The sequence below is a fragment of the Macadamia integrifolia genome, chromosome 10, assembly GCF_013358625.1.
Source record: "Macadamia integrifolia cultivar HAES 741 chromosome 10, SCU_Mint_v3, whole genome shotgun sequence".
Lineage (NCBI taxonomy): Eukaryota > Viridiplantae > Streptophyta > Magnoliopsida > Proteales > Proteaceae > Macadamia > Macadamia integrifolia.
Window position 1 is genome coordinate 22298203 of NC_056566.1, and position 12598 is coordinate 22310800.

At 41.2% G+C, this 12598-nt stretch overlaps 1 protein-coding gene across 2 annotated transcripts; it reads left to right on the top strand.

Annotated features, from left to right (window-relative positions):
* Window positions 1-7285: 7285 nt before the first annotated feature.
* LOC122091409 lies at window positions 7286-12509 on the top strand. Of its 2 annotated transcripts, none has more exons than XM_042661334.1 (6): window positions 7286-7510; window positions 7620-7725; window positions 8263-9273; window positions 9482-9746; window positions 10421-10551; window positions 12203-12509. In XM_042661334.1, exons 1-6 carry the CDS (start codon window positions 7455-7457, stop codon window positions 12446-12448), a joined length of 1815 nt encoding a protein of 604 aa, XP_042517268.1. In that variant the 5' UTR covers window positions 7286-7454; the 3' UTR covers window positions 12449-12509. The 2 variants fall into 2 exon arrangements, with proteins under 2 accessions (XP_042517268.1, XP_042517269.1); XM_042661335.1 differs by having other exon boundaries at window positions 7289-7526.
* The last annotated feature ends 89 nt before the right edge of the window (window positions 12510-12598 follow it).

Consider the following 12598-nt stretch of genomic DNA (forward strand, 5'->3'; position numbering starts at 1 on the left):
GGAGTGGGAGGAGCGGGTACATAGTTATATTAATATTACTAGACTAGAGTCACTAGACTAGATCAGATTAGATTACTAATGACAATTATGAGGTATGGAAAGTATAAATTTATAGGGAAAAGATCATCATCTGGTGGAGTGGGGTGCCCCCTGTCGCGCTTTGGTCAGGTGGGCGTGGACCGGACACTTTCTTTCTTCTTTGACATGTGGACCCCTTGGTTGATGATACTGTTTTCCATATCATAATTGGTTTGGCATGGGAGATTCTTTCATTCAAGCAAATCTTTGCCTAAATTTATAATTAAAAATGGTATTTTTAGGCGTTACTATGTCTAGTGAACTATAATGTTTTACAATTTATCAGTTGATAAAATATAGATTAGTCCTTGTGATAAAAAAACCCACATACATCTTGACGGTCAAATTTTATTTCAAAATAAGCAAAGAAAGTTGTTTAAATTCTAATTTTAAGTTTTAGTAAAATTACCAAGATGTCACCAAATGGAGATGGGTATAAAATAAAACTTAATTTAATTACTCTACTCATTTTAAGTTGAAATTGTATACATGAGATGCTTGCCTAGTCCTCTATCACATGGACTAATCCATGTATTGCCATGTGGTAAATAATAAAGTTTCATACTTCCCTAGTTTTAGTGATGAGAAATAAAACTCATAAAAAATGTTTCCAAGCAACTATTGTTTTCTTAAACATTCACATAGATTTTTTTTTTAAGGAAAAAGTTCTCTGGGCTACCATGAGAGGGTATGTACCCACTTAGCTCCTCTCTCTCTCTCTCTCTCTCTCTCTCTCTCTCTCTTACAGGTATCAATATTAGAGGTTCTATCAGTCTCTAGTGATACTGATATTAATGACCTAATCAGTTCAGGATCAGATGAAATTAAAAAAAAAAGACCATATATCTTTTGATACAAATACATATATACATTCGATTGATAATATACCGATTCGTTCATCTGTATTCTCTCTACTCTGTTTACATGAAATGACCTGATTGCCATTCTGTATAAATCATCATTCCATTTCACTTTATTAGTGCGTTCATCTATGCACTTGTTCAGAGATCCTCTAAATTTTTTAGTATTGTTTTTCTCCCCTAACCATTGGAGCCCCCATATGAATAATTTTGTTCTCGCACTACTGCTTTTTTTTTTTCCTTTTAATAAATGTTGGTGTGAGCCGTGTGATATGGGAGATTCCCCACATTACCTCTCCCATAAAAGATTTACGAAAGAATCGAGGAGGGAGTCGAGGCACAAGGGTGGGAGCATGGTAAATATGAGAGGCATGAGGTCATCATGGGTGTTGTGATTTGGTCGGGCCGGTTGACCACTCGATGCGCTCTCTCTCACCCATACGTTTGGGGCCTTTGGGCTTTTCTTTACAATGCATTGTTGTGACATCGGTGCTTATCCCCCCAGCAGCCAGAGCCTCCTTCGAGTCCTTTCTTCATCTTATCCATCTCTCTTTGTCTGTCTCCATCGCGATGGTTAGGATTTTAATTAAAATTTTCACTATTTTGTTTCCTACCCTACCATGCGTATTGCGTAATCCTCACACCAAAAAATCTATGAAAACTGAGGAGAGATGAGTCGATAAGGAGAAAGTTTAAGACTATTGAAGCAAGTGGTCCTAGCAAATTGGCACACAAAAGAGAAGGAAAAGTAGAGAAAGAGACAAGTGCATATTGGGGCTCGACCCCAAGGAGGGTGGAAGGTCGATTTGGTCGTCTACCAGCACGCACTCACGACTCACCTCCCGTGTCGTATTTATGGAATGATGTGTTTAGGATGACTACGTTCATCGCAAGTTGTGTATGAAACTTCCTTTTAGGGATTAAAGACAATTGAAGAGGTTAGTTGAAGAACTTGAGATTCAAACTTTAAACCAATGATTAGTCGTATAAAGAAATATGGATAAAACTGGTTAATGTATTTATTCAACTCCAAATCTAACTACCGCTATTAAATGCAACTAGATAAGATCATAGATTTAGGTATTGTACACGAAACAAAAACCTTGGACCAGGTTTGGTTGATTTTTTGAAGTTATTTTCGAGAAGGATCGTCGCTCCCTTCATACGCTTTGCTGTTTTATCTAAGTGGGTTTGGGTTAGTTCGTTGCGTTCCTACCACGTCTTGACAAAGTAGGCTGATAGGCAAGCCTCCTCCTGTCGCAATGGTGTGGGGCGTTAGAGGCTGTTACCCTATGGTCAACTCAAAGAGGCTGAAGTTCGATGCAGAGCCTTTTAGTTGTTAAATTATAACAGCATTAAGTAACATCCAAGAACTCTAGTCCTTTTGGTTTGCACTGATCATGTGGAAAATTAAGCCCATGGTTCAAGTAAATGGAATTGATTGATTCAAAGTGATTGAAATCTGGTCCAATTTGACCCGATTGAGATTTCTCAAACCATGATTGGGCCACACAAGGATTATGGTCGCCACGTTTCAGTTCCTAACATTAATGACTCTCTTGGATTGCTTATACTCAATGTTAAAGTTATTGGATGAACTCAAGCCGATATCGATGGTTAAGCACTTAACCTTGTCTTCCTTTTCGTTCAAAACAAGAAGGAATGCTATGATATTTTTTTTGGTAAAATGCTATGATACTATGAAGTATGAAAAGGAATGGCTGTAAATTCTACAAACCACTTTATCTCCCACTTACACATCGCCTTAAAATTTTAAACCCACATGTACATGTGAATTTTTTATTTTAATTAAAAAAGGAAACAATAATTAAAATAAAATTGAGACACTACACTGTTCAGGATTAGATACAGCCATAGCACTTCTGTTAAGTATGATCCCATGTGCTAATTTGACCAAAAAAACCACCTCCTCAATAGTAGGCATGAGAAAAAAAACCAGGTGTTCAACATGTACTTGTGAGTTAAAGGGGTGGTTTGATAGTTCATAGTCCAACACATCTACAGTGCTAGACATTAGTGTAGAAAGTGCCATATCCACTTGATGCGGTAAAAATTGACCGGATGATCTTCCCTGCAGTTCCTGGTGCTCCAGCCGACCTGCACAGAAGAGATGACAGGGGAGAGCCAGGCTGACCCGACAGGAGACTCTCCGATGCCTAAGTCAGATCTTTCCACAGCAGATGCTCAAGAGAGCTTTTCTAGTAAAAGAAGTGATTGATCGATCCCTCTATGATGGAGGCTTACCTTGGTATTTACAGGTTGCTGATGGAGAGAGAAGGAGGGGCGTTTGTGGAGAGTCCAGTTTAGGCGTAGAGTCCTTGAGGGGAGTGGCACTGTGATTCTGAGAATATTTCGGGTTCCAGGGCATATTTTGGGAATATTCTCCATTGATCTCGGAGGTGCAAGTTGTGAGAGGGGTGGACGCCTCTAATGACGTGTAGTGGATAGAGTCCTGCCCCCATGATCAGGGATCACGTCCCTTGAATGTAGGAGTGGTTGTGTGTACGTTTCTGGGTGCCTTACTTGACTGTGCCGAGCCGAGGTGATAGGTTGGTCGAGACGAGGTGACTGATAGCACGGCCTGATGGAGGGTCGAGGTGGCAGCATGGCCTAATGAAATGCCAAGGTGGCAGCACGGCCTGATAAGATTCCGAGGTCACAGCACGGCCTGATGGAGGGCCGAGGTGGCAGCATAGTCCTGTTCAGGTTTGCATACACGCTTCAGCCTTGCTGAGGAAGGGTACATATTTTGCCTCATCACTAGCCCCCCGCTCTAGCAGTTCGAATCGATCTGCTAGGGCATTTAATTCAATGCAAAACGCGCTGCTTCACTTTCTCAGTCGAGGATGCTCAACGGTTCGAGGACGTGGCTGTCGCTTGCTCAAAGGCGAAGGAGGCAAAGCGCTTTCATGGGGAGCCACACAAGATCACAGGCCAACTGGAGGTTGAGAAGAAAATGGCTCGATCTGAGGAGGTCTGTGCCAATGATTTCGGGTTTATAACTGGAGAGCTGGAACAGGAGGTTGCTAAGCAGCTCAATGCCAACAACAACTTGATGAAGGAGAATGATGCTCTTTAAGATGAGTTGTCCGAGACTCAGGGCGCTCGCAAGGAGGAGGAGGAGCTTGCAGCTAGGGTTGGCAAGCTGGAAAGGCAACACCGGGCAGAGCTAGAGGTCAAAGAGGTGGCTGAACCCCTAGGCCTGTCAGAAGTTGGTTGAAATTAACATTGCTTCGTTTCAGGTCAGCTCAGACGATGCCATCCGGTTCATCCCGAGTAAGATGCCAGGCTACGATCTGACGGACTATGAGTAGCGCATTCCCGTCCCTGCTACTTTGGTGTAGCTCTACGGCTCGATCGACGTTGGTAAAGAGGTGATCTGACTCGAAGGATAGCCAAGTGAAGAGTTAGGCCCATAGATTAGCCTCGTATATATATATATTTTTGTAGATGTCTCCTTCGGGAGTGATGTACTTTGAGGGCTTTTTCCCCTTTTTTTTATGAATGGAAAATTTGTTTTGATGTCATCTCTTAGCATTCTTGTGCTTCTTTCTTTATTTTCTTGTACTTTAAGCCGGCTCGAAATGAGTAACTTTTGGAAGAATAAGGACCAGTACAGCTGTCTGAGTGTGGCTTCGTTCCCTATCTGAGCTCGGAGTTGATCTTCCATGTCTAGCTTATGAGCTCTTGAGGTGCCAAGCCTTGGACTAGCCATAGGGGTGCCGAGCTGGGGCTCGATCTTTTGATGTGCCTAGCGTTAAAGTCTTTTGTGGTGCTGATTCATGGTTGGGGCTTGCATGCTTTATTGCGTAAGGTCTTGAGGTGCCGAGCCGTGCTCGGGCTTACATGCCTTAATGCGTAAGGTCTTGAAGTGCCAAGTCGGGGCTTGGGCTTACATGAATTAATGCGTAAGGTCTTGAAGTGTTGAGCCGTGCTCTGGCTTGAGTGCCTTAATGCGTAAGGGCTTGAGGTGCTAAGCTGTGCTCGGGCTTACGTGCCTTAGTGCGTAAGGGCTTGAGGTGTCGAGTCGTGCTCGGGCTTGCATGTCTTAGTGCGTAAGGGCTTGAGGTGCCGAGCTGTGGCTCGGGCTTGAATGCCTTAATGTGTAAGGGCTTAAGGTGCCGAGCCGGGGCTCGGGCTTAAATGCCTTAATGTGTAAGGGCTTAAGGTGCCGAGCTGGGGCTCGGGCTTGAATGCCTTAGTGCGTAAGGGCTTGGGGTGCCAAGCCGGGGCTCGGGCTTGAATGCCTTAATGCATAAGGGCTTAAGGTGCCGTGCTGGGGCTTGAGCTTGAATGCCTTAGTGCATAAGGGCTTGAGGTGCCGAGCCGAGGCTCGGACTTGCATGCCTTAATGCGTAAGGGCTTAAGGTGCATAGCCGGGGCTCAGGCTTGAATGTGCCGAGCTTGAGCACGGTCTTAGATGCTGCTGAGCTTGTACCTCGGTCTTAGATGATGCCGAGTTGTAGCTCGGTCTTAGATGCTACCGAGCTATAGCCTGTCTTTATGCCTTAGTTGTTAAGGTCTTTGTTTCCTTAGAAGAGCCAGATATTTGAGAGAAGCTTCATAGTATATTGATGTGTGGTATGCACTTGGGATTGTACTATTTTCTTAGTTTAAAAAATTCTCATTATGATTGGTGTATCCTGAATTAAGAGAAGATTTTTTTTTAAAAAATTTTAAAATTCACATTGGGAATGGTGAATTTTTCTTGTGCTACCTTAAAAAAGTCTTTCCAAAAACACAAGAAAATAGAAGAACCTTTCTTTACTTTTCTTCTATTAGTAGCCTAACATACATAAATTATTTTATTTTATTTTTATTTTATTTCTTTTCTTTACTAGATTTTTTTTTTTTCATTTCTTTTCTTTTCTTCTCTGGGCTACCAAACGCAGCCTTAATGATTTTTTTGACTGATCCCAAGCAATAGGTTTTGAGACCATTAATCTATTTTGAGCCCCTACTATATATGTTTCTATTGGTGCACATCTCTAAGATTGACGACTATAGCAACATACCCACCTCGTAAGGCCTTAGTCAAAACATCTTTATGAGTTTTAGTAGATTTTTGGATCACCCAAACGAAACCCAGGATCACACATTATACAAACAAAACCATCTGTAGAACAATCATCTATGTACACAATCAAGAAGGCAAGAACACAACTGTCGAATTTCATTAGCTCTCCAAAGGGCTAGAAGAGGACACCCATGCCTCGGTTCTCTCAACCGGGTAACACGTCCGAACTCAAAGTTAGATCAGCTCATCTCTAGATTGAAAGCCAAGAGCAGAGCGAAGTTCTCCCACTCTGCTGCAGTCCTTGAAAGTGTGACTTGGGGGCCATGGATCCTCTCCAGAGCTGGACGTGCATCAGAGGGTTGGCAGCACCTGGGGGGTGTGTGCCCAGGTGCTGCCAATGGTCTGATACTCACTGGACATTGTCCAGCTCTGGAGAGGATTCAGACTCGACTTTTGGGGAGGGGGAAGAGAGATTAACAGTTACTTTGTCCTTGATCATGCGTGCCTCCTTGTTGATGGAACTGCCTTTTGCACCATAGTTGATATGGCATGTGAGATTTTCCCCTTTTTTTATGAGAGTATGGTATTACGTTTGTAGTAGGATCAAGTTTTTCTTATGCCACAGTGAAGGGAAATCTCTCGACTGAGGCTTTTTTTGGATGGGCAAAAGAAGGCATCTCGCGACAGTTGAGGGGGGGATATGTTCAAGTCAACCATTCGTAAATAGAGGGGGAGATGTTTTAGGAATCTAAGATGATGGCTAAACCCTTCTCGAGGCGGTTGAGAAAAACTGTCGAGCCAAGTTACTTGTTGGCTAAACCTGAACCCAAGCCAGCCCAATGTTAGGCCTGGAAAATCTTTCAAGTTGGATTTGGGCTTTTTGGACCGAATTTGCAGCCCATATAGCCCATATCATGAAAAATGATAAGACTGAGCAAATGATGTCAAGGGTTGAGCCAATTCGAATATAATGTAAAAGGACTAATTCGACCTCCAAATCCAAATTGCAAACCCTTTGACTCCGAGCCACAGCTCTACCATTATACCAAGCGGTCAGCAACCCGTTGTTTATTTGGGCTAATCAAAATATGGTTCGACCATATGGCTCAATAATTGGATGCAAATATGGTTTAGTCTTATTCTGTCTCGGATTCCAGTCCTGAACTCCTGATAGATCCCGACAACGGTCAACCCATCTGGTATCCAGCCAAAGTTGACCCGGTTCATAAATAAATCGGTAATGAATAATGACTAACGTGGCTTAATTCTTTTGCTGTGTTTGGATGTCAAGAAAAGAAAAGGAAAAAAAAATTGGTTCGGTTTTTTAGGATTTCCATTTTTCCGACGAGGAAACTGCTCTTGTCGCCGTTCGGGGTTTGGAACGGTTACTTTTCCCTTTCCTTTCGGAATGATCTATTGAGTGAGCTCTCTCGGTTCTCGAATCGACCACGAGTGATCTCCAAATCAAAAATAAAAAAATGACACAGCCTAGGTCGGAGCTGCAGATTCGTAGCCGGGGCGTTGGATGCTTGAGGTGAGAGACGGAAAACGTGAGCTACCCTTCTCAGTCAGAAGAGAATCGCAGAACCCTGCGTTTTCTTGCCATCCATCCATTTTACTGTTGTTCTGTTTTACTGCTGTAGAAAGATGCGCCGATGCCGGAGAGACTCCAACAGATGGAATTCTCAGGCGTGGAAACCCCATTTTCTCCAACCGATCGTCCATTCAACTGTCCAGGACCGACAGCTTGTAAGTGCTCTCTCTCGCTCTCAGACACACATACACACATACATGGGTATTTCATTTTTGGTTGAGTTTCTGAAGTTAAAATTAGGAACCTGAGCTGCTTAGGCCAAAACCGTATCAACACTGGTGATTGAGTATCCCACTCGTTAATTAGTATGGTGTTGCTCCGGGTTCAGTTTCACAGTCTATGGAATAGACGTTAGTGGCAATGGAAGAGCATTCAAGACCATGCGAGGTGCTCTTTATTATCAGGGTCGTGCCAATTTTCCTTCTGGCTCCCCCTGCCCCCTTTTCCTTGGTCTTCAATAGCCACCTTGTTTGAACCAGATAAAATTATCCCAGTGAAGGGGCCACCAGCAGGGGCATTGCAATGGAAGGACCAAAAACCAAAACCTTTGCAGTACTCTAGATTTCTTTAAGCTTCCTTCTGTGCTGTATACGGAACCTATTCGAGGGACTTATCCTTGCAACCTCCTTACTTCATGTTCATCATATTACTATCCAAGGGAAGCTGAAATAATATTGCATGGGTTGTGGCAGTTGTTCCCTGTCGAGTTTGTTCGGCAATTAGGAGAAGATCTCCCTGATTCTGCAGTTCTCAAGGTTCCCAATGGCAAAGAGTTGGTTGTAGAGTTAAAGAAAATTGATGGAGTAGTTTGGTTCCACAAAGGTTGGCAGGAATTCTTGGAGTATCACAACATATCTGTTGGATATTCTCTAGTCTTCAGATATGATGGGGATTCAGAGTTCCTTGTTCTTATATTCAATCATGATGCTTGTGAAATACAGTATACTCTTCGAGAGTCCAATCTTCACGACAAACATTCAAATCTTGAAAATGAAGAAAGAGGAGAAGAGGGCATTCCAGCTTTTGTGAATTTTGAAAATGAAGAAAGAGAAGAAGAAGAGGACACTCTAGCTTCTTTGAATCTTGAAAATGAAGAAAGAGGAGAAGAGGGCATTCCAGCTTTTTTGAATCTTGAAAGTGAAGAAAGAGGAGAAGAAGAGGAAACTCCAGCTTCTTTGAGAATGCCGGTTATTGATGGGCATGGAGAACAACAAACTCTTCAAGAGTCCTATATTCACGATAAACATTTGAATCTTGAAAATGAAGAAAGAGGAGAAGAAGAGGGCACTCCAACTTCTTTGAGAATGACGACTATTGACGGACATGAAGAACAACAAACTAAAAGAACGTCTAAGAAACGGGGAAAGAGTAGTTCTGCTAACTCAACAAGCCCAGTCTCTAAATCAGATTGTCTTGCTCAAAAAAAAAGGAAGACGAACGAAATTGTGGGAAAACAAACCAAGCCAAATGCTTCAGGAGAGAAGGGGACCAAAGAATTTGAGAACCAACAGATAGCTCAAAGAAGTGGCGTTACTACATTGCCGCAGTGTTTGGAAGATGAAAATGAATGGGCTTTGCTGAGAAAGAAAAGGCCAGTGACAGAGAAAGAAAAAGAAAGGGCAATTTGCGCAGCCAAATTGTTAAAAACTAAAAATCCTTCATTCATGGTCGTCATGAAACCATCATATCTGCACAAGGGATTGGTATAAACTCTTTCACTATGAAATTTTGAATATGATTTGTATTGCCTTCAAATACACATGTGCTCTCCTCATTTCCCCAAGTCAAGAGAGGGATCATCATTTGGTGTAGAAAAGCATTTCTTTTTCAGCTGAGGCATTCGATGGAATGCCCATCAAATGTCAATTGCTATGCTTGTACATTTAATGCAATTCTTTTTTCCTAGTGCAGAATGTACCTCTTGAATTTAGCAGGAAACATTTCTCAGATGGATTACACCGTGTCATACTTCGGCTTCCAAATGGGAGTACATGGCCTGCCCGGTTCCTTTTTCGCAGTCGTATTAAAGCACTCCTTAGTGGTGGTTGGAATGCATTTGCTCGGGAAAATGTTCTTTTAGAGGGAGACTGTTGTGTCTTTGAGGTGTTTAAGAAGAAAAATATTGAGTTGAAAGTATCAATTTTCCGTGTTGTGGAAGTCCCACCTGTTGGATCTGGTAAATAGAGTTTGATGAATTGGATCAAGATATTGGTGAATTTTCTTATGCATTGTTGAACTGCTTTTTCTTTATTTATTTATTTTTTGGTTTGGGGGGAAGATGTGGTCTATTGGACATCTACATGCTTTATTCTTGTTATTCAAGTTGGATGAAATGCAGGCTCAAGTAAAGATAGAGTTTTGAATATAGAAATTGATTTTGCAACGTTATAAAAAAAAAAAGATACAACAGCAGTATATTAACTGATGACTTGCAGTAAAGACATGATGCTTGCTTTGGAGGAATATAATTGGAGTTTGTAAGTCATCAATATCGTCCCAACATTGGACCCAGATTATGTCCCTCGTTTATTTCTTCCTATAATAACACCAGTGGGAAAGATTATTAGCCGTCCGACTTGATAGCTTCAGTAGTTTAATGGTCCTAACCATCTATGAGAATCAATTCCATCTGGCTGTATGATAGGAAATCAGTTGAAGGGTAGAAAATATACCGAGTGTATTGTAAATGGGGCAAAAGAACTGAACTTTGTAGTTCTTAGGCCCACATGTTATGGGCTTGATCTAGAAATTCTGTTCAGTCACTTGATTAAATGAAGTTTAGTTTGATTTGTCTGTGATAAAGAAGAGAATGCCATCATCCTATTGCTAAAGGTCACTCATTCCCTGCAGTTACTTCAAAGACGAGGCATCCTATGACATTCAAAGAAAGTAAAGCTACTCAAGCAGCAAGAGAGTTCAAGTCTGTATACCCTTTCTTCACATTTTACATGCTCCAAAGCTATGCTCGGAGGTGTGGCATGGTGAGCTCCCAACTTGGAAATTAAATGCTGATAGACATATTCAGTAAAATTATGTCATAGACTTTCTTCTAGCTAAACTTTTTTTTTTTTCTTTTTCCTGAGTACTTTTCACTGCTTCATGTGGTTTGGAAAATCTTTCACTTTCCTGTTGCCAAATAAGCTTGGTGAATGAAAGAAATAATTGTCAAGGCATCACCTAGGCAATGAGGCACTCCTTGATGCTCAAGACGTTTATTCATCTTGAGTATCAAGATGCTTAGACCCAGCAATAGAGGAAACTATATGATCCAGTTCAGATGGTTCAATTATGCCTTAGAAGACTTTATTTTAGCTGATGGATGGGTTCTATGGGTCTTGGGCTTCTTATTTTTTAAGTGTATTGATGTACTGGGTCTCTTTTATAAGCCCATTTTTGGGACCTTAATTATGTACACTAGATTGAGTATATTGATAAGATTGTGTGGGTCCCATGTATTGAATTTTTGTTAGCTGGTCGTAGGATGTTTGGAATCTTCTTTTAGTAGGTTAGTTTATTTTAGTTGGAGCCTACTAGTTAGTTTCAACCTGTTAGGAAAGTTAAGACTTATGAGTCCTGGGATTTTGGAATGAACTTTGATTGGATTTCTTTTGCTAATTGATTTGCTGGCTTGTCTCTCCTTTTTCTCCCACGGTAAGGGACTTTCTCTATCCCTTAATTTCTTCTTTCTTCCTCACCCCCACTGCTCTCTCTCTCTCTCAATATTTCTTTCTTGATTTGCTTTAAATTTCAGATCCACTATTTTTAGGAAAGCTTATCACTTTCCCGCTCATGATATTTCTTTCGCTACTATTACCTTCTTCTTTCCTATGGTATCTTTTCCAAATTTCAAATTTCAATCCCTTGATCCACTACAATCGACCAAGGTTATCAATGCGTAAGGCGACACCAACAAAGCAACTCCAGTCCAGGCTGAGCTGCCTTGTTGCGATGCCTTGATAACTATGCATTGACAACCCTTTCTCTCTACTTCTTTTCGTCTCATTGAATTCAATCAATTAGATTGTTTTTGTTTGATTGTTATGGTGAAAATTGATTATTCAGATCTGATATTTATTCCTTTGAAATCTGACCCTTAGATCTGATTACTTTTTCCATTAATTTTAACCATTAGATCTAGATTCAAATCTCGTCCATATCTAGCCGTCAGATCAGATTCTTCTTCCTCCAATCCTTTAAGTGAGCCCATCACTTGCAGATCCAATGATCAATCTGCATTACTATAAAATATAAAATACATAATATGAAGTACTGAATATATCAAACTTAGTAATTTAAAAGATGGTCTAGAAAGTAAAATGCACTCGCTTGGGAAACTTGGCCTCTACCTTGTTGACACCTAGGCAACACGGCAGCTCGCCATAGCCTAGGCTCACCCTGATATCATGACTTGTATCATGAAAGCAAAGAGTTCCTCCCAACTGTTGGCCGAAGGTTCTACATATACTTGAGGATTGGAAGCTTGCAACTGTTAATTCCAATTTTAATTTACTGTGAAGTATGAATTTATAATGACATTAAGTGAAACACTTCTTTCTTGTGCAGATTATGACTGCTGTGTAAAGTATGAATTTATAATGACATTAAGTGAAACACTTCTTCTTTCTTGTGCAGATTATGACTGCTGACTTTGTCGAGAAGCATATGCCAGTTGACGTAGAGACAATCACACTTCAGGATTCGGATGGGAGAAAATGGCCTGTCAAGTTCTGTAGTCTGAAGGATGGGGGGCGTAGATTTGGTGCTGGTTGGGCTGCATTTGTTAAGGCAAATAATATAGAAGAGGGAGATGTTTGTGTTTTGGAACATCTTGAGAAGAAGGGTACTGTTTTGAAGGTCTCCATTTTAAAAAATCATTGAACATGTGGTGAAACTGTAAGACTTACCAAGTTAAATGAAATTTTACTTTCCTGTTTTCCTATCCGGAGAAGAAGAATGTGTTTTTCATGACAGAATGATGTCCATAGCTTCAGTGGATGGCATGGATGTGAGGAAATCTGATTCTCCCCA

What these genes read in the sequence shown, in the direction of transcription:
- LOC122091409 (XM_042661334.1), top strand. Translation starts at nt 7,455, where the DNA reads ATGACACAGCCTAGGTCGGAGCTGCAGATTCGTAGCCGGGGCGTTGGA. An exon ending in CATATCTGCACAAGGGATTG is followed by an intron (nt 9,274 to 9,481) that starts GTATAAACTCTT and finishes TTCCTAGTGCAG; the next exon opens with AATGTACCTCTTGAATTTAG. An exon ending in ATGCTCGGAGGTGTGGCATG is followed by an intron (nt 10,552 to 12,202) that starts GTGAGCTCCCAA and finishes TTTCTTGTGCAG; the next exon opens with ATTATGACTGCTGACTTTGT.